This window comes from Chiloscyllium plagiosum, chromosome 1 (assembly GCF_004010195.1).
Source record: "Chiloscyllium plagiosum isolate BGI_BamShark_2017 chromosome 1, ASM401019v2, whole genome shotgun sequence".
NCBI classification, from domain to species: Eukaryota; Metazoa; Chordata; class Chondrichthyes; order Orectolobiformes; family Hemiscylliidae; genus Chiloscyllium; species Chiloscyllium plagiosum.
In genome coordinates this window covers 147,562,913-147,582,592 of record NC_057710.1, presented here as the reverse complement: position 1 = coordinate 147,582,592, position 19,680 = coordinate 147,562,913, and the positions used below count along the sequence as shown (strand labels likewise).

The following is a 19,680-nucleotide window of genomic DNA, read 5'->3' as shown; positions in this document are numbered from 1 at the left end:
CTGGCATGAGTCTAATTGCTTAGCTTTTTCAATGAACCGTCAACCCTTCTGTGGTCCAAATGGAAACTTTGTGTGCTTGTGATTGTTGATACATTTTGCGTAGAATCAAAGCTTATGAGTCCTCACTGTATGCACGGAAAGACACTGGCAAACAGAGAAATCTGATATAGCTCAACTCTGAATTTCCACAGGGGATTTACCTACCTGATATGTGTGATATTTGATAACGATTATCTGTACTGTAAGTGTCACTTCTGATGGGATTGAACACATTGTAGAAATTTCAGTTCTCTTAAATTCTGTTTGTCATTCTTTGACAGGAATATTCTTGATGGTTTGAAAATTAACATGGCATTACTAACATCAATGTTAGTGATTATTTGGACCTAACAGTGCACTAAAATAATTGGCAAGATCCTCTGGGAAATGTTTTAAATTATATACCTGATAATAGGCTTGTCTTATTCGAGTCTGTATTGACAATGATAAGACTGGCACTGACATTATTATTTTACTTTGCGTTTTGCAGAGATATTCCTTTGACCTCTTCCACAAAACTGCTGAAGACGCTGACATTCCCTTGAGTGGTCCAATTAGCCGAGGTGCCTTTGAAGTATTTCCAGGTATCTCAATGAACCTTATGTCAGTTTTACAAAGGATTATTTTGAGCATAGGCCTCTCACGTTTCTGATGTTTCAATACCAAGTTCCCAATGTTTGTAAAAGATGATTTTTCCTGCTTGGTTTTGTAACCTTCAAACGGTGGTCTTTCTCAAGGGGAGGAGCTGAATATTTATAAGTTACTGCCAATCTAGAGAAAACCTCTCTGGATAATTAGCCTCCTAGTTGCTTCAGCTTGCGCCAAATTAAACAACCTGCCACAAGGAGAATTTGGTGCAGTGCCTAGCAAGGAGTGAGCCAGGTTATGAGGATGTGGGACAATTAATGAATAAATGCAAAGCATTGCATAGACGTCATTCCCAATTATTGGGTCAAAAGACAGGACTCTGTGCAGTGAGGCTGGGGTTGAGACTGTTTGAGATTGGCACTTTAGCCAAGCTAAGAAGTCTATTGGATAGTAAATTAGTTTGTTAAATACTATTCATTTTAAGAGATGAATTATTCATTCCTCTCTTAATTGTTAAAGCCCTATTTACTTCTGGTAAATAGACATATGCCATTTTGATTAGTAATTATGTTATTCCACAAATCAAAATCTACTTGCCAATCAATGACTTGGCCACACTTAAAATGGACTGGGGCCAAATGGCCCCGATTCTTGGTGAGAGTGGTGTAGTAATTTTAAACATCATTCTCAACAATGTATATTGTGCTATCCATAGTGAGGCTGAAATGCACTCACCAAATGAAAATATGTGAAAAGAACAGAATTGTTATCGTGGGCAATTTTAATTTCTGCAGTCCTGAATGAGACTCCCTTAGTGTCAAGATTAGAGTGGTGCTGGAAAAGCACAGCAGGTCAGGCAGCATCCAAGGAGCAGGAAAATCGACGTTTCGGGCAAAAACCCTTCATCAGGAATGAGGGACTTCCTTAGGGCCAGGGCTCAGGTGGGGCAGAATTTGTTCGGTGCATCCAGGAGGGTTCCTGAAACAATGTGCAGATGGTCCAATTAGGGAAGGGTTTGTACTAGACCTTGTGTTGGGAAATGAGCCTGGCCAGGCGATTGACATTTCAGTGGGGAGCATTTTGGGAACAGTGATCATAATTCCATACGTTTTAAGGTAGTGATGGATAACGCCAACACTGGTCCGCAAGTGAAAGTGCTAAATTAAGGGAAGACTAATTACAAAAGTATGAGGCAGTATTGTGTGGATAAACTGAATTGTCAAGCATCTCTGAATATAGAATTCATTCATTACACGTCTAATCTATTTCAATATTTAATGCCATGTAATGTAGTACCAAGTTACACAATTAAACAGTGATTTTCTTTCATGAAATCAAGTAGGTAAATACACCTGTCTGATTCGCATTATATTTAAAGTATCATCAGACATCTAAAGTGTTGACTGAACAACGATTTTATTTCTCAAACAATTTGAACTTCCTTTCCCTTTCTTTTTTTTTCACAATTTAGCAAATAGCCTCAACAGAGTCTCATTAAATCATACTTAATATCTCTGAGCAAGATTTTCAGTTTGGCATCAAAACTCAGATCATTCAGCTTCGCAATTTTGAAGCCATAGTCAAAGGGACTGTTCTAAAGATTGTCGGGATCAATATGAGACAATTTTGTGTTGGCACTCCCTATTCTCTCACTGCCAAAATCTTAGAAACCGCATAAACAATGAATATAACACTGGGACCTTTTCATTTCCTTCACCAAAGTTACAATGAAGGTTTGGCAGAGGATATGTAGTAGTTGGTGTGTAGGTAGAAGTCAGGCAAGGAGCTAAACAGAAGATCTACTTTACAGCTTTAATTTAGAGATACAGTCATTTAAAAGCTGCACCTGCCGTGCAAGACTGAGTGCTGAATGAAGCACGTTGGTAAAGTGAGATGTTTGCTGAAAATGTGTTGCTGGAAAAGCGCAGCAGGTCAGGCAGCATCCAAGGAGCAGGAGAATTGACGTTTCGGGCATGAGCCCTTCTTCAAGAAACTGAAGAAGGGCTCATGCCCGAAACGTCGATTTTCCTGCTCCTTGGATGCTGCCTGACCTGCTGCGCTTTTCCAGCAACACATTTTCAGCTCTGATCTCCAGCATCTGCAGCCCTCACTTTCTCCTCAAAGTGAGATGTTTGACAGACACATCAAACACAGGCAAGAAAGCAATTACAGTTGTTCACTTTTGTTACTTTGTTCACCTCAGCACTCAAAAAGCGATTCTCATCTAGATTAGATTATGATTAGATTCCCTACATTGTGAAAACAGGCCCTTCGGCCCAACATGTCCATACCGACCCTCTGAAGAGTAACCCACCCAGACCCATTTCCCTCTGACTAATGCACTTCACACTATGGACAATTTAGCCTGGCCAATTCCCCTAACCTGCACATCTTTTTGGATTGTGAGAGGAAACCGGAGCACCCGGTTGTTCAGCCTTCATTGTTGCACCAAGCCACATACAGTCGAATCCTTATTGTGAAACTAAATTAATGCACCGCACTGGGAATTGGTTGCAAAGTGAATGCCCTCACCATTCTATTTTCAGTAAAAGTTAGCAGTTAGAAATTTCAGCCCATTGAATCACTGGCCTGAAATTCCCATGGTGGGGAGAACATAATCTAATTTCTAAGTAGCAGGTCCCCCCCAAAAAAGGAGACTATCTTCTGGTTCTGCAGAGGTCCCAAGTGTCTAGGCCAGTCCTTTAAATGTTGCTCCTTCTTGCAATCCTTTACTTTTTGCGTCTGGGCGAGTGGTGATCACCAGGAAATACTAACAGGAAAAGGCAAGGTAGATAAAGATAAACTATTTCCACTGGTTGGGGATTCTGGAACTATGGTTGTAGTCTCAAAACTAGAGCCGAACTGTTCAGGAGAGATGTTAGGAAGCACGACTCTACACAAAGGGTAGTAGATGTTTGGAGTTCTCTTCCGCTAATGGCAGTCGGTGTTAGTTTTAAATCTGAAGTAGATACATTTTTTTTAAGCAAGTGTATTAAAGGATATGAGCCAAAGGCAGGTGCATGGAGTTAGGCCACAGATCAGCCAAAATGGCGGAAAAGGCTCAAATAGAATGGCCTAATCCTGTTCCTGTGTGAAAGAAAATTTACATTCTTGAAAAGCCTCAGTTGAAATCACTCTAGACTCCCTTTTAATTAGCATAAAGGCCCCACAACTTAGTACAAGGAATTGAACCCCAAAGAAATTTCTAGCGAATAAACAAAAACAAGAAAAGAGAATTTGCTTTTTTGCCGGTTGGAATTTTTAAAGAGTTCAACTCGAGGTTAAAAAAAGTGAATTCGCTTGGATTGAGGAGGGCACTAACAACGTGCTCTTGCAGATTTTGACAGATCATATCACCACCGCAAAGGTCTCCTCCTTGCATTTCAAGTGCGATCCAGCCAGGATGAGGTCAGGTGGGATTTCCCACCTTCAGTTGCACCGGCAAAGTGGGTCCAAGGAATTTCTAGACTTGTGTCTCCCTTTTGTGTCCATTGTTTTCCATTTCTTCACCTGCCAAGCCCATGATTTCTACCTTCTAATTTGATGCTCGAGAAACGGAAGAATGCTTGTAGATACAGAACAATCCAGGCTCATATCTCCATTTGTCATCAAGTTTTTTTTATATTTCCAGACAAAGAAGACAACACTGAAGTTAAGGTGAACCAAGACATGGACAATCACGATAAGATTCCAGCAGACATCTTGAACCTGCCTGAGGAAGTAAATGAAAAACAAAGCAACTGTGAAAATGAAATAAACCACAGCCCAGGTAAATACCATTGGACATTATGAATAGTATTATCATTTATGCTGATTGATAGAACCATGTATGATGTTCAACACCAGTTCAGAAAATGAAATGTATTTAATCATCAACTCTGCAAGTGGAAATGATTATACCATTCTGGTTGTTTCTTGTTTTCTGTCATTTTTATCTGAAGTCTATTTGTACCACCTCTGAGGTATCTGCTAATGTTACAACAATCAGGAGAATCCCTGTGGAATTTCTAGCCCCATATTTATTGAATATGGAACAATTTGCAACCTCTTTTGGTGTCCTGAATGAAGGAACATTGTGCATGACGGCCAAATTAGTTAATGGTACAAATAAAGATGGGAAAGGGCAACATGGTGGCTCAGTGGTTAGCACTGTAGCCTCACAGCACCAGGGACGCAGGTTAGATTCCACCCTTAGTTGACAGTCTTTGTGGAGTTTACACATTCTCCTTGTGTCTGCTTGGGTTTCTGCTCGGTGCTCTGGTCTCCTTCCACAGTCTAAAGATGTGTAGGTTTGGTGGATTGGCCATGCTAAATTGCCCATAGTGTTCAGGGAGGTGCAGACTAGATGGATTAGTCGTGGGAAATACTGGGTTACACTGCTACGACATGGGGTAAACCTCTGCTTAATTTAAAATCAACAACATAGAAAAGATTTATCCTGTGCAGTAATCTGTAAAGACTTGAGTGGCCAAGAACTATGCAAAGTAAAATTTAACAACTTTATTGCTAAAGGTATAACAGAGAATAATTAACTAACCACTATTTACAATTTCTTTGCCTAATCTATCTTTTACCTTCCCTTCTATAATATTAGTCTGATTAAACTCCCAATTAAGATTTACAAAACAACACTTCTTATCTCAAAACCAGGCAGCTGTAGGTTCTTTTATTCGGATCTCCCCTGTGCCTTCTTTTCTCCTTGTCAGGAATTTCTGCGTCACAAGTTACTGATCGAAAAGGGACTTTTAAGAGAGTTTTTTTTAAGCAGTCTGTTACATGCTAGGATTGGCAGTTCTCCCCTCAAATATTCAATTTGGCCCAGTCTTATACCCCAGACCATCGGATTGTGTCATTGGCTTTTAAGATTCCCAATATCCTCAATTCAAACTTGATTGGAAATTGGTATTTTTTCGGGGTATAATTTAAAATGATTGGACGAATTCAAATTTGTTTTTGTCTCCAAAGTTGTTCAACTCAGTGTTACATTGTTTCCTCAGTTAGAAGACTTGGTGCTGTGTCCGGTAGTTCTGCTGTTTTTAACTCTCTTCAAGGTACACCCACATCTTCATAATAACAGAGATAGAGTAGGGGGATGGTCTTTTAGAGTCATAGAGATGTACAACATGGAAACAGACCCTTCAGTCCAACCCATCCATGCCGACCAGATATCCCAACCCAATCTAGTCCCACCTGCCAGCACCCGGTACATATCCCTCCAAACCCTTCCTATTCATATACTCATCCAAATGCCTCTTAAATGTTGCAATTGTACCAGCCTCCATCACTTCCTCTGGCAGCTCAGTCCATACACATATCACACTCTGTGTGAAACAGTTGCCCCTTAGGTCTCTTTTATATCTTTCCTCTCTTACCTTAAACCTATGTCCTCTATATCTGGACTCCCCAGCCCCAGGGAAAAGACTTTGCCTATTTACCCTATCCATGCCCCTCATAAATCTCTATAAGGTCACCCCTCAGCCTCCAACCCTCCAGGGAAAACAGCTCCAGCCTGTTCAGCCTCTCCCTATAGCTCAAATCCTCCAACCCTGGCAACATTCTTGTAAATCTTTTCTGAACCCCGTTCAAGTTTCACAACATCTTTCCGTTAGGAAGGAGACCAGAATTGCTCCCAATATTCCAACAGTGGCCTAACCAATGTCATGTACAGCCGTAACATGACCTCCCAACTCCTGTACTCAATACTCTGACCAATAAAGGAAAGCATACCAAACGCCCTCTTCACTATCCTATCCATCTGCGACTCAACTTTCAAGGAGCTGTGAACCTGCACTCCAAGGTCTCTTTGCTCAGCAACACTCCCAAGGACCTTATCATTAAGTGTATAAGTCCTGCTAAGATTTGCTTTCTCAAAATGCAGCACCTCACATTTATTGGAATTAAACTCCATATGCCACTTCTCAGCCCGTTGGCCCACCTGGTCAAGATCCTGTTGTAATCTGAGGTAACCCTCTTCACTGTCCACTTTGGAGGTCCAGTGTAGACTTGATGGTCTGAATGGACTGCTTCCACACTGTAGGGATTCTATAATTCTGTGAAAGTACGCTATAGGGGAGACACAAAATGATATATAGTGTTGGTTGTTACATGTCACTGCTGGGAGTCCTTTTGGTAGTGGGGTATGTAAAAACGGTAGGCTGTCCAACCCAATAGTTAAGGTTTAATTGATCTTATTAAAAGTTAGCATTGGTAGGCAGGTGGCTGCAGATGGCTGATATTGTTTTGCAAGTTTATAACAATGTACACTCTTCAGAAGGTGATCATTATGCATGACTTCTTCCTTGCTTGAAACTTAAGAATCAAGTCCATTTCCCTGAGGTAGCCCTTCCTGTTACATGCCTACATTCAACAATCCACTTGGGCCTTTATCCTTCATTGCAACCTCCAGTATGGTGTTCTGATACCACTGGAACTGAGCTGCCAGCCATTCTAATTAACTGAATGGCTCATACAACTGCTGACAGGCAGAAGTCTCACTATCCACGAAGTGAGCCCACTAAATGAGCCCATGCGCAGCACATTGTGGCTGTGGACAGGCTGCCTCAGAGTCTGTGAGTTGACTAGAGTGAGTTTCCTCCAGGTGTGTGCCATGCATTGGCATTCATTCACAAATGGAGTATTTTTACTTGTGCTGATAAATAGAATCATCATGTAGGAAGTTCAATATCAGTTCAGAAAATTAAATGTACCTTAATAATCATCTCTGCGTGTGGAAATGATTATATTCTTCTGGTACCCTTATCCTTCTATAGTTTGGGAAAACAGGAGGTTATCTGCTGTGGGAGGAAGAATAGAAAGCCAAAATATGAACATAAATCAGCGAGAGAGGTTAGTGTGGCAGAATGGTCTGGGTGACCTCTAACAACGAATCATCAAAACCTAGCGTACAGGTACAGCAATTAATATAGAAAGCAATTGGAATGTTGGTTCATATTGCAAAAGCGATGGAGAATAAAAACAGGAAAGTCTAATGTACAGAGGGTTGGTCAGAGCACAATACTGATCAATCCAGAATAAGAATAATCAACTGGCAGACAGCGAGGTTGACTGGCACAAGAACAGAGCTAAGCTGGGCTGGGTTGGTAAGACAGTACTTGAACACTGGGGTGCCTTTGAATGGTTTGAGTGCAGTCAAGGTATAATCCTTTAAAAGAGAAATGTAGAACAACTCAAACTCTCTAGGTGATAAATGAGATGTTAATTAATTTAAAGAAGAAAAAATGTGCTTATGAGGAAAGGCTGGGGGTCTTGGGTCTGTTCTCATTGGAGAGAAGAAGGCTAAGAGGGGATTTAATAGGGACGTACAAGATGATCAGAGGATTAGATAGGGTAGGCAGTGAGAGTCTTTTTCCTAGATGAATATGTCAGCTTGTATGAGGGGGCATAACTACAAATTGAGGGGTGATAGATTTAAGACAGATGTCAGAGACGGTTCTTTACTCAGAGAGTAGTAAGGGTATGGAATGCCCTGCCAGCCAATGTAGCTAACTGAGCCACATTAGGGGCATTTAAACAGTCCTTGGATAAGCATATGGATGATGATCGGATAGTGTAGATTAGTTCACAGGTCGGTGCAACATCGAGGGCTGAAGGTCCGTTCTGCGCGGTATTGATCTGTGTTCTATGTTCACTTGGAAACTTGCCACAGTCCAGCAAGTATCTTTTTAAGCTGCTTGAGAAAAGTATAAAAGATGCAGCAATATTATCTAGATGTCACATCAAAAATTCCGACCCTACCACACGTTTCACCATAGCCTATGAGAGAAGGAGAAAATTATTCTCTCAGAATGTCATTACTGTTCAGAATTCTCTAGTCCAGGCAGTAGTGGTGACTGACTCATTTAATATATTCATAGCTGAATTAGATAAAATTTTGATCTCCAAAGATAGTAAAACCTAGTTGAGGCTGTAGTAAAGATGGAGCAGATTTAATTAGCCAATGATCTTCTCTTACAGCTATACCTTCCTTTTCTACAATAATTTGGAATTAGAGCGGTACATATTATAGAAAGGTTAGAAGGAATACAGAGGGGATTGGAAGAGAATCAATCATTTAAAAACCTGGTCATTCAGTGTATGCTCTGCTGTGGGGATGCATCAGAAGCTACCTTTACATTATGGTGGCGTTTGTAATATAAGCCTTGGGTTAGATTTTGGGCATGGTGCCTGGAAATTGGAGCTTTTTGCCCTCGTTCACTACCCAAGAGAATTTAATTAGGACAAATTTCTCACATTGTACGAATGTTGTCAACACTGGTTTGTAATGATGCTCATCCACTCATTCTAAAAGTTAGCTCACAATTACAAGATGATGAAATAAAATCACAACCAGCTGTGTGATAGCCATTGATAAATCAATCATGGTATTGAGGTTGAAATTCAGACAAATGTGATTATTTTTAGTTATTAAAGCTATGTGTTTGTGTTTGATCCTACTTACCAATTGTGACATGCTGCTCCAATAATGAAAGGCATTGGAGCCGAATTTTCTCTCTCAATGTCTTGTCCAGGAACTTAGTAGAGTAGTGTCACTTACCATAAATTTAGGCAGAAGTTTCTTTAAGATTCTTTTTAAAGCATAAAAGCATTCTAATAGAATTTGCTGCAGCTTACGTCTGAACTGCTGCCATCTCTATCTCTACACACCAGAGCATGGGCAAGGAATGATTGGCTTTTTGAACTCTGCATTTAACTAAAATCGATCACACTGAGAATTATATCTTAAGTCAACCTAAAACCAAGGGTTGGATCGTTATTGAGTTGGAATACTCTGCAAACATTTAAAAATTTCAGAGTTCCTGCGCTCATTCCTAGCATGTGAATTTTAAGGAGTGGGTGGGAGTGGGTGGAATGTAAAGTATAAAGGATAGTGGGCCTGCGATCAGTCTGTTACGTTTGTGCTAACTCTTCGGAGGAGCAATTCACCTCGTGCCACTTCCCTGCCCTCTTCCCATAGCCTCCCGTAGGCTTTTAGTACAGGTTTATCAGTAACCTTTTTGCTTTTGTATTCTATGATCCTATTGATAAAACTTTTTTAACCGTTCTCTCCCCTTTTCCTATGACTTTATGGTTTATACACTTTTTACACTTTCCCTCGGCTCTCTCTCTCTTTCGAATTGTACCCATTATTTTATACTGTCTCTCTATCAAAATGATTCACTTCATACTTTTCGCCATTAAATTTCATTTATCATTGATCTGCTGGTTCCATCGCTAGGCTATATCGTTGGGCAGTTTAACACTGTCCTCGTGTCGATCTAAGTATTTTCCTACCATCTGATAATTTTGAAGGTGAGCCCTCTAATGCCAATGTCAAGATTATTGAAATACATTACGAAGAGCAGGAGTCTTACCATCGACATCTTGGGAATTCCATGGTAAACTTTTTTTTAGATTACTTACAGTGTGGAAACAGGCCCTTCAGCCCAACAAGTCCACACCGCCCCGCCGAAGCACAGCCCACCCATACCCCTACATTTACCCCTTACCTAATTTAGCATGGCCAATTCACCTGACCTGCACATCTTTGGACTGTGGGAGGAAACCGGAGCACCCGGAGGAAACCCACGCAGACACGGGGAGAACGTGCAAACTCCACACAGTCAGTCGCCTGAGGCGGGAATTGAACTCGGGTCTCTGGCGCTGTGAGGCAGCAGTGCTAACCACTGTGCCACCGTGCCGTTCTTCTGTCCAAACATAATTAACCACTACCGACTGTTTTCTGAGCTATTTTCTATCAATGCTTCTATTGTCCTTGTTATTGTGTGATCACTAAATGCACACTTAAGTTTGTTAGGTGGCATTTTATTAAATGGTTATTGGAAGTTCATGACACTGTTTAAACAGTATAGTACACTACTACTATCCTCATCAACTCAGTCATGAAAAAATTCAGCAAGTTAGTTAAACACGGTTTTACGATAACAAGTTCATGCTGACTTCCATTAATTAGCCTGAGTTTGCTTCAGTGATTCTTAATTTTTTTCCGAAATTATCATTTCCAGAAATTTCCCCATCTCCAAGGTTAAACCAACAGCCACGCATTTGCTGAAGTGTTTGGAACAAGGGTGTGATATTTGCAATTTTTCAGTCCTCCAATGCCAATCTGGATCTAAGAAAAGCTGTATAATTATGATCAGTATATCTGCAACTTTTACCCAAAATCCTTTAGTATCCTTAAAAGTGTCTGATCATGTTCCGATGCTTAACTAACTGTAAATACAGACAGTTTTTCCAAAACTTCATCCTTGGCAATTTTATCCCTCCCGCATGCCTGAACTAGCTACTCTTTCACTAGGATATGAGTAGCATCCTCTTCCTTGGTAAAGATTTCATTTACTACCACAAATATGTACCCTTTCCCCATGCAATAATCCGTTGTTTGTTCCTAATAGTGCCACTCCATATTTTACCACAGTTTTACAATGTATATGCTAATTTGGATTCATTTTTCAGGTTGGCTGCCAGTCTCTTCTCATACTCTGCCTTTGCTTCTCTTATTTGCTTTCTCAATCCTCACCCCCTCCCCCTTTGTTTCTCTTTTCAGTTTTTATGGAACAAATTCAATCTTATCAGAATGAACTTGGTTTTGGCTTTCTCTCAATTAATTGTTCTTACTCTGGACCATTTCTTGTTGTTTTCCTGAGCCCCTACTGACGTTTGAGTCACTTGGCATATCTCGCCTCCAAGGAATAGATCTACCATTGCCACTTTTCTCACTGGAGTAGAAACACACTGCTGTGGAAAATCCTCCTGAGCACACTCTATGAATCGCTACCCTTCTCTTTCTTTACTATCCCAGTTTACATTAGAATAATTAAAATCCCCCATTTGGTATTGAACTCTTGCACTTCTCTAAAATATCTTTGCCAGTTTGAAATTAATCTCACTCTAGCAAGGTTATTTAGAACATAGAACATAGAACATTTGAATGGATACATAAGAAAACACTTTTTACACATAAACATACCACACACTAACACCTCAGAAAGTAGTGTGGCATTGTGTTTAATTGACTATAATATGCACTTTAGTCTGTGGTAATAATGTCTGGATTAATCTGAATTAAGAACATACTTTGGTTTAAATTCAAGACACAATTCGGAGAAGCTCACGTTCAACATACAGAAAAGGAATGGTTGTTTGCCATTGCTTGCTGTTCTCCTATAATGCTGTAGTTGCATTCCAGTGAAAATCACTTAATATAAATAATGGGGTCAACGGGAAAAGTGGGAAAGGGGCAGACTAGCAAACCAATATCATTCACAATCGCTCCAAAATCACCTAAAAGTCGAACTTAAAGTATAGCGTAGCCTGAATGAAGGTTGAAATCGTATTTATTATGGAGTCATAGAGTCATTGAGATGTACAGCATGGATACAGACCCTTCGATCTGACCTGTCCATGCCAACCAGATATCCAACCCAATTTAATCCCACCTGCCAGCAACCGGCCCATATCCCTCCAAACCCTTCCTATTCATATACCCATCCAGATGCCTCTTAAATGTTGCAATTGAACCAGTCTATGAAACAAAAGTAAATTTAACATGTTACATTTAAAAAATGTAAGAAAGCTGCTGTCTGTGCAGTAGCTCCTACAGAAAGCTGCTCTGACAGCAGCTGACGTCGTGCATGAGCAGTATGGCCCAGAGACTTTGATGCATGTGCGAAATGGTGGTCAAGAATGGTGCTGACATCACTCGTGCGCAGATAGCATGGAGATATTGGCGCAGAATGAAGTGCGCAAATCGATCGCGGTTGGAATGACACTGTTGTGAACAGAGGTCAAAAAGACTGTTCCCTAATTCTTCAGTGATGTTATAGCCAAATTGCACTGCTGAAACATACAAAACCCCAGATCTACCTCTATAGGCATTTTGATACTTAAATATCTTAGTAGTTTGTTTAATTTTGGAAGGTTCTGCTCTTGGAACAAGAAACTAGTAATAGAGGAGTGAAATACCTTTTTATATTAATTATGAGATGTTGATATTGCTGTCTCAGCCAATGTTTATTGCCCATGCCTAACTGGCCAGAGGAAGTTACGAGTCAATTACATTTCTGCGGGTCTGGAGTCACATGTAGGCCAGACTGGGGCAGAATGGCAGGTTTCTTTCCCGAAAAGACATTAATGACCAAGTCTTATGTGGTTGCCACTGGGCTGGCTTTTTGTTTCATATTTTTATTGAATTAAAATTTCCACCAAATTTCAAAACTAGAAGAAATTCAGAGTGAACGAGTCTAATTTGTAAGTTTGTGGATGATACGAAGATTGGTGGAGTTGTGGGTTGTGAGGAGGTTTGTCAGAAGATACAGCAGGATATAGTCAGTTAGAGGCATGGACAGAAAAATTGCAGATGGAGTTTAATCCGGACAAATGTGAGAAGCTGCATTTTCAAGTATAGGTGGAAATTACACAGTGAATGGCAGAACCCTTAGGAGTATTAATATGCAGAGTGATCAGGGTGTGCCAGTCCACACATCACTGAAGGTAGCAGCGCAGGTAGATAAGGTGGTTAAAAAAATCTATGGCATGTTTGCCTTCATCGGAAGGGGCATTGAATATAAGGATAAGGAATGTGGACAGATTTAAGTTGAAGCAAAATAAATGTATTGTGAAGTATAATTTCAACAAAGAAAGTATACTTAAGAGGGAAATCAGGAGGGCAAAACGGGGACATGAGATAGCTTTGGCAAATAGGGTCAAGGAGAATCCAAAGGGGTTTTACAAATACATTAAGGACAAAAGGGTAACTAGGGAGAGAATAGGGCCCCTCAAAGATCAGCAAGGCGGCCTTTGTGTGGAGCCACAGAAAATGGGGGAGATACTAAATGAATATTTTGCATCAGTATTTACTGTGGTAAAAGATATGGAAGATATAGACTGTAGGGAAATAGATGGTGACATCTTGCAAAATGTCCAGATTAGAGAGGAGGAAGGGCTGGATGTCTTGAAATGGTTAAAGGTGGATAAATCCCCAGGACTTGATCAAGTGTACCCAAGAACTCTGTAGGAAGTTAGAGAAGTGATTGCTGGGCCTCTTGCTGAGATATTTGTATCATCGATAGTCACAGGTGAGGTGCCGGAAGACTGGAGGTTGGCAAAGGTGGTGCCACTGTTTAAGAAGGGTGGTAAGGACAAGCCAGGGAACTATAGACCAGTGAGCCTGACCTCTGTGGTGTGCAAGATTTGGAGGGAATCCTGAGGGATAGGCTGTACATGTATTTGGAAAGGCAAGGACTGATTTGGGATAGTCAACATGGCTTTGTGCATGGACAATCATGTCTCCCAAACTTGATGAAGTAACAAAGAAGATTGATGAGGGCAGAGCAGTAGATGTGATCTATATGGACTTCAGTAAGATGTTCGACAAGGTTTCCCATGGGAGACTGGTTAGCAAGGTTAGATCTCATGGAATACAGGGAGAACTAGCCATTTAGATACAGAACTGGCTCAAAGGTAGAAGACAGAGGGTGATGGTGGAGGGTTGTTTTTCAGACTTGGAGGCCTGTGACCAGTGGAGTGCCACAAGAATCGGTGCTGGGGTCCTCTACTTTTTGTCATTTACATAAATGATTTGGATGCGAACATAAGAGATACAGTTAGTAAGTTTGCAGATGACACCAAAATTAGAGGTGTAGTGGACAGCGAAGAGGGTTACCTCAGATTACAACAGGATGTTGACCAGATGGGCCAATGGGCTGAGAAGTGGCAGATGGACTTTAATTCAGGTAAATACGACGTGCTGCATTTTGGGAAAGCAGATCCTAGCAGGACTTATACACTTAATGGTAAAGTCCTAGGGAGTGTTGCTGAACAAAGACACCTTGGAGTGCAGGTTCATAGCTCCTTGAAAGTGGAGTCGCAGGTACATAGGATAGTGAAGAAGGCATTTGGTATGCTTTCCTTTATTGGTCAGAGTATTGAGTACTGTTGGAATATTGTGAGCAATTCTGGTCTCTTTCCTATCGGAAAGATACCAGAATTGCTCACAATATTCCAACAGTGGCCTAACCAATGTCCTGTACAGCCGCAACATGACCTCCCAACTCCTGTACTCAATACTCTGACCAATAAAGGAAAGCATACCAAATGCCTATCGGAAAGATGTTGTGAAACTTGAAAGAGTTCAGAAAAGATTTACAAGGATGTTGCCAGGGTTGGATGATCTGAGCTACAGGGAGAGGCTGAACAGGCTGGGGCTGTTTTCCCTGGAGCGTCAGAGGCTGAGGGGTGACCTTTTAGAGGTTTACAAAATTATGAGGGGCATGGATAGGATAAATAGACAAAGACTTTTCCCTGGAATTGGGGTGTCTGGAACCAGAGGGCATAGGTTTAGAGTGAGGGGGAAAGATATAAAAGAGGCAGCCTTTCCACGCAGAGGGTGGTACGTGTATGGAATGAGCTGCCAGAGGATGAGGTGGAGGCTGGTACAATTGCAACATTTAAGAGGAATTTGGATGGGTATATGAATAGGAAGGGTTTGGAGGGATATGGGCCGGGTGCTGGCAGGTGGGACTAGATTGGGTTGGGATATCTGGTTGACATGGACGGGTTGGACCGAAGGCTCTGTTTCCATGCTGTACACCTCTATGACTCTATGACTCTAAATGCAGACTTTGTAGAAACGAATTTGCAGTCGTAAAACTCTCAATGAAGGAACCATGAAGACTCTGAGTGCAGGTACATTGAACTTTAAAACAGGATTGCAATTGAAAAAGATCTAAATCTAAATCAGAAAATTGGGTTCTGGATTTGATATTTGAGGCCATTGAATAGTAAAACAAGGATGCAATAATATGCAAAAATCAGTTTATCTTCCCATCTAGAAACATTCTAGAAACAATGCTGAATCCAGAAAAATAATGAACTGCTGCTTCACTGGGATGGGATCAGCACTGAGACAGTCTTGATATAGGATTGATCTCACTATAGACTAAGCAAGAGAATGAAATATAGAAATTCAAGGAAAGCACAGTGAAAATGCCAAGAAATGTCAAATTCTATGCAGATCTACCTGCCAACCTGATGTATACATCATATATAGATGTAAAGTTAAAGCCAGCTGTGGCACATCCAAACGACCAAGGCTTGTCAGTTTGTGGTTTGATGCATGTCAGACAGATCAATCCACATCAAAAGCAAAACCAAAGTATCATGACCACCGGAGGTTCTTGGAAGGCACTCTCATACTTTGAATGTGAAATTTCAACGCTGGTTTTCCCAAGCGCTTTTCAATTTAACTGTATAACGGATGTTTCCTGTGGTCGCACGTCTGTGTGTGTGTGTTTGTAATCAGATGAGAAAGAAGTCAAGCTGAATTAAGGCAGGACAGGTTGTTCTTTGGAATTCCTGAAGAAGGGCTCATGCCCGAAACGTCGATTCTCCTGCTCCTTGGATGCTGCCTGACCTGCTGCGCTTTTCCAGCAACACATTTTTCAGCTCTGCTCTCCAGCATCTGCAGCCCTCACTTTCACCTGTTCTTTTGTATTGTCAATGTAATTGTAGAAAGTTTTTTTATTGTTTCACACAAAGCAAAGTTTCAGAAAAAGTTGAAAAAATGACAAACTATGTCAAATGCTTACTTGCAAAACATGTAATTCCAATGAACTGTTTTGCAGCTGTGATTTCCTTGTCTGAATTTTGCCCACCATACATGCCTTGAAATGTGTAATAAAATAGCCCAGATTTTATGCTTTTGCATGTTTTTCATTTGGTGAGCAGTGTTCATTTCTGGAACCAGGTACAGCAAGTAATTTGAAAGACAAACAAAATGCTATTTATTGCAAAGGGAATAGGATATAAAAGCAGCTATGCTTTGCTTCAGTTATGCAGAACTCGATGAAACCTACATTGCGTTGTGTACAGTTCCGGTCTCCGATGCATGAGTAAAATTTAATTGGACCCTCTTTCCAAACTGTAAGCAGCTGCAATGGAGGTCACATGACTATGGCAAATCATAGTGTACCTTGAAATTTGTTTTGCTAAACTTCTCCCTTTTCATTACAAAGGTAGCATTTGCAACATCCAACCCAATGTGCATGGTCAATAAAGAAAATTACCACTAGTGAATAAAAATCTTCATTCTGGTCAGTCTAATTTTCATCGGTCTCTCTGCATGAAGAATAGGATTTTCCCGAACAGGAAGTCAGTCACGGTTAAATGCTCTCTAAGTGTCTCTTTTTTTTATTATTGGCTCAAAGAAACCCCAAAAGTGAGTTGAAAAAAATACACATGCAGATGCTGTCACTTTCACCAGCAGATCTGCTGTGACATTTAGTTGTACTCTTTGTTTCACCTGTGGAATGGCTTCTCCTTCTAAAACTATAAATAACTACAACAAACAACTATGGAAAGTCACAATGTACAGTGTACCTGCATTTGCATTTCTCCAGATGGACTTCACCAGTTTCCTCATTTCCCCTCTCCTCACCTTATCCCAGTTCTAGCCTTCCAACTCGGCATCAGCCTCATGATCTATCCTGCCTGTCCATCTTCCTTCCCATCTATCCGCCCAGTCCACCACAACATGGAGTGATGTTTCTCATAACTTCCATTCCTCACCTCATTAGTTATACAACTGTGCTCTGGGATGTCTCAGGGAGAGGTGGAAGTTCTCACCTTCATGCCTCTGGCACCATATTGAAAGCCAGCTGCACACCAATTCACACATTGCAAGCCAGGAATTGGACTTCATTCTGTGCTATTCAACTAATATCAGTAAGGATGCCGTCCAGAGGAAATGAAACTTTGCTCCCCACATTGCAGGCAAGTATCCGGAGGCATTGTTGGACAGAGTGGTGGAGAGGACAGTAATAGGTTTTCCGACTAGTCACCACATCACCAGACTAAGCCAACTGGACTCAGAGTGCAACTTGTACCTCAGAAGAGAAAGGACACCGAACAGTGCAGGAAGAAGGTCAATGATCTTCTGTGCTCTGTCAGGTTAACTCTCACCACCTTCTTTCTGCTATCAGCGCTCACTCTAACTCTGCCACTGGACACACCTCTAATTAGGAATATAACTTTCAGTATTGTGTGCATTGTCTTCCTTCATCCCGAAGAACGACTTCCTATTGACTTTTTCACACGGCTGTCTCCTTGCCGCACATGCAGCATGTTGCTTGCATTAACTGTTGGCATGTGTTCAGGTGAGACATTGCTGTAGCACTGTACATACAGTGGCAATCCACCCCTTTAGCTGTTCAGTGCTCTCCATCATGACAAACTGCCTGTCTCTTCCTCTGCATTAAAACTCCATGCAGGCCTCAAAGACCAGCAGCCTGTAACTGAGCACTAACCACCCTGTGTGCTAATATAAAGTCCTCACTCTGATTTACATGATCACAGAATTACAGCAGTCTTATGGTGCCAAAGGAGGGAATTCAGCCTATCATGTCTGTATTAGCTCTTCAAATGAGCATCATTACCAAGAGCCAGTCTCCTGCCTTTCCCCCTACACCTGCACATTATTTCTTTACAAATAATAATCCATTTTTACCCTTTTGAACGCCTCAATTGAACCTGCCTCCACCACACTGCCAGGCAGTGCATTCCATACCTTACCCCCATGCTGTATAAAAAGACTTTTTCACCTCAGATTTGCTTCTTTTCCAAGTCATTATAAATCTACGCTGCCAATGGAAACATCTTCTCTATTTCTATTTTATTGATTCCCTTCATAGTTTTATAGTTTTCTACAAGATCCCCCCTCATTCTTCTGAATTCCAATGAATATAATCCCAATCTACTCAGCATCTCCTCATGAGCCCCATAAACCCACCCAACCCCCTGTTCACTGGTTACAGAGCTGATGTAAGACAGTTCTATCACAAATGTTCCTAGATGTCCTGACGTTGCTATGACTAAACGTCACTTGCCTCATCTTCGGAATCTCAGGAACCTGCCTGCCAGTCAGAGGCTAGGATCTTTTCAGTACCAGTAGTATCAATTATTGTACTGCAGTCGGCCTGATGATGAAGCCTATGGATGACAGAACCCTGATAAGTGAGACAGGATCTGTGGGGGCAGGTCAGCCACACCCTGCCAAGCAAGAAAGTCACTTTATGTTAAAGGGAGTCGGGGAAGGTTCATAGGTCAAAGAGTTTTCTCATTTGGTACCATGTTATGCATTGCGCCAAGCTCCTTCTGTGGAGTACAGGGTGCCCGAGCAGGAGGGACATACCTTCCAGGGCACTAAACATAAAAACATAGAAGATAGGAGCAGGAAGAGGCCATTCGGCCCTTCGAGCTTGCTCCGCCATTCATCATGATCGTGGCTGACTCAATAGCCTAATTGGGCTTTCTCCCCATAACCTTTCCCAAAGGTTATGTAGTTAAATGTAGTTAAATGGAGTGCTCACATTTAAAATACCTGTTATCCATAGGAATGGATGGACTGACAGAATTGGGACCAAATTCCTAGCTGGGGCATGTGAAATGTGCTTTGATAAAGTCACCTGCATTTACCATTTATCTAGCTGCCCCTTGAATACATTCAATGTTTTGGCATCAATCACTTCCTTTGGCAATGAGTTCCACAGGCTCACCACTCTTTGGGTGAAGAAATGTCTCCTCATCTCCATCCCAAATCATCCACCTCAAATCCTCAGACTGCAACCCCTGGTTCTGGATGCACCCACCATCAGGAACATCCTCCTTGTATCTACCTTGTCCAGTCCAATTAGAATTTTATGAGTCTCTATGAGATCCCACCCCTCATTCATCAGAACTCCAGCAAAAAAAAAATCCTAACCTAATCAATCTCTCCTCATACATCAGTCCTGCCAACCCTGGAGTCAGCCTGGTAAACCTTCACTGCACTCCCTCAAGAGCAAGCGAATCCTTACCAGAAAAGTAGACCAAGTAGACAATATCCAAGGTGGAGCCTCAACAAGGCCCTGTATAAATGCAGCAGCATATCCTTGCTCCTGTACTCAAAACCTCTCACAATGAAGGCCAGCATACCATTTGCTTTCTTTACCACTTGCTGTATCTGCATGCTTGTCTTCAACAACCAGTCCCACTGCACGC

General features: G+C 41.4%; 1 protein-coding gene across 1 annotated transcript in view; it reads left to right on the top strand.

The window, feature by feature from the left end:
- The window catches only part of LOC122554243, a 102,419-nt gene that overhangs the window by 55,846 nt on the left and 26,893 nt on the right, over nt 1–19,680 (top strand). Inside the window, exons 4-5 of the mRNA XM_043698964.1 lie at nt 530–623; nt 4,259–4,396. Of these exons, the coding sequence (XP_043554899.1) occupies nt 530–623; nt 4,259–4,396 (232 nt within the window). The remainder of the gene's footprint in view (nt 1–529; nt 624–4,258; nt 4,397–19,680) is intronic.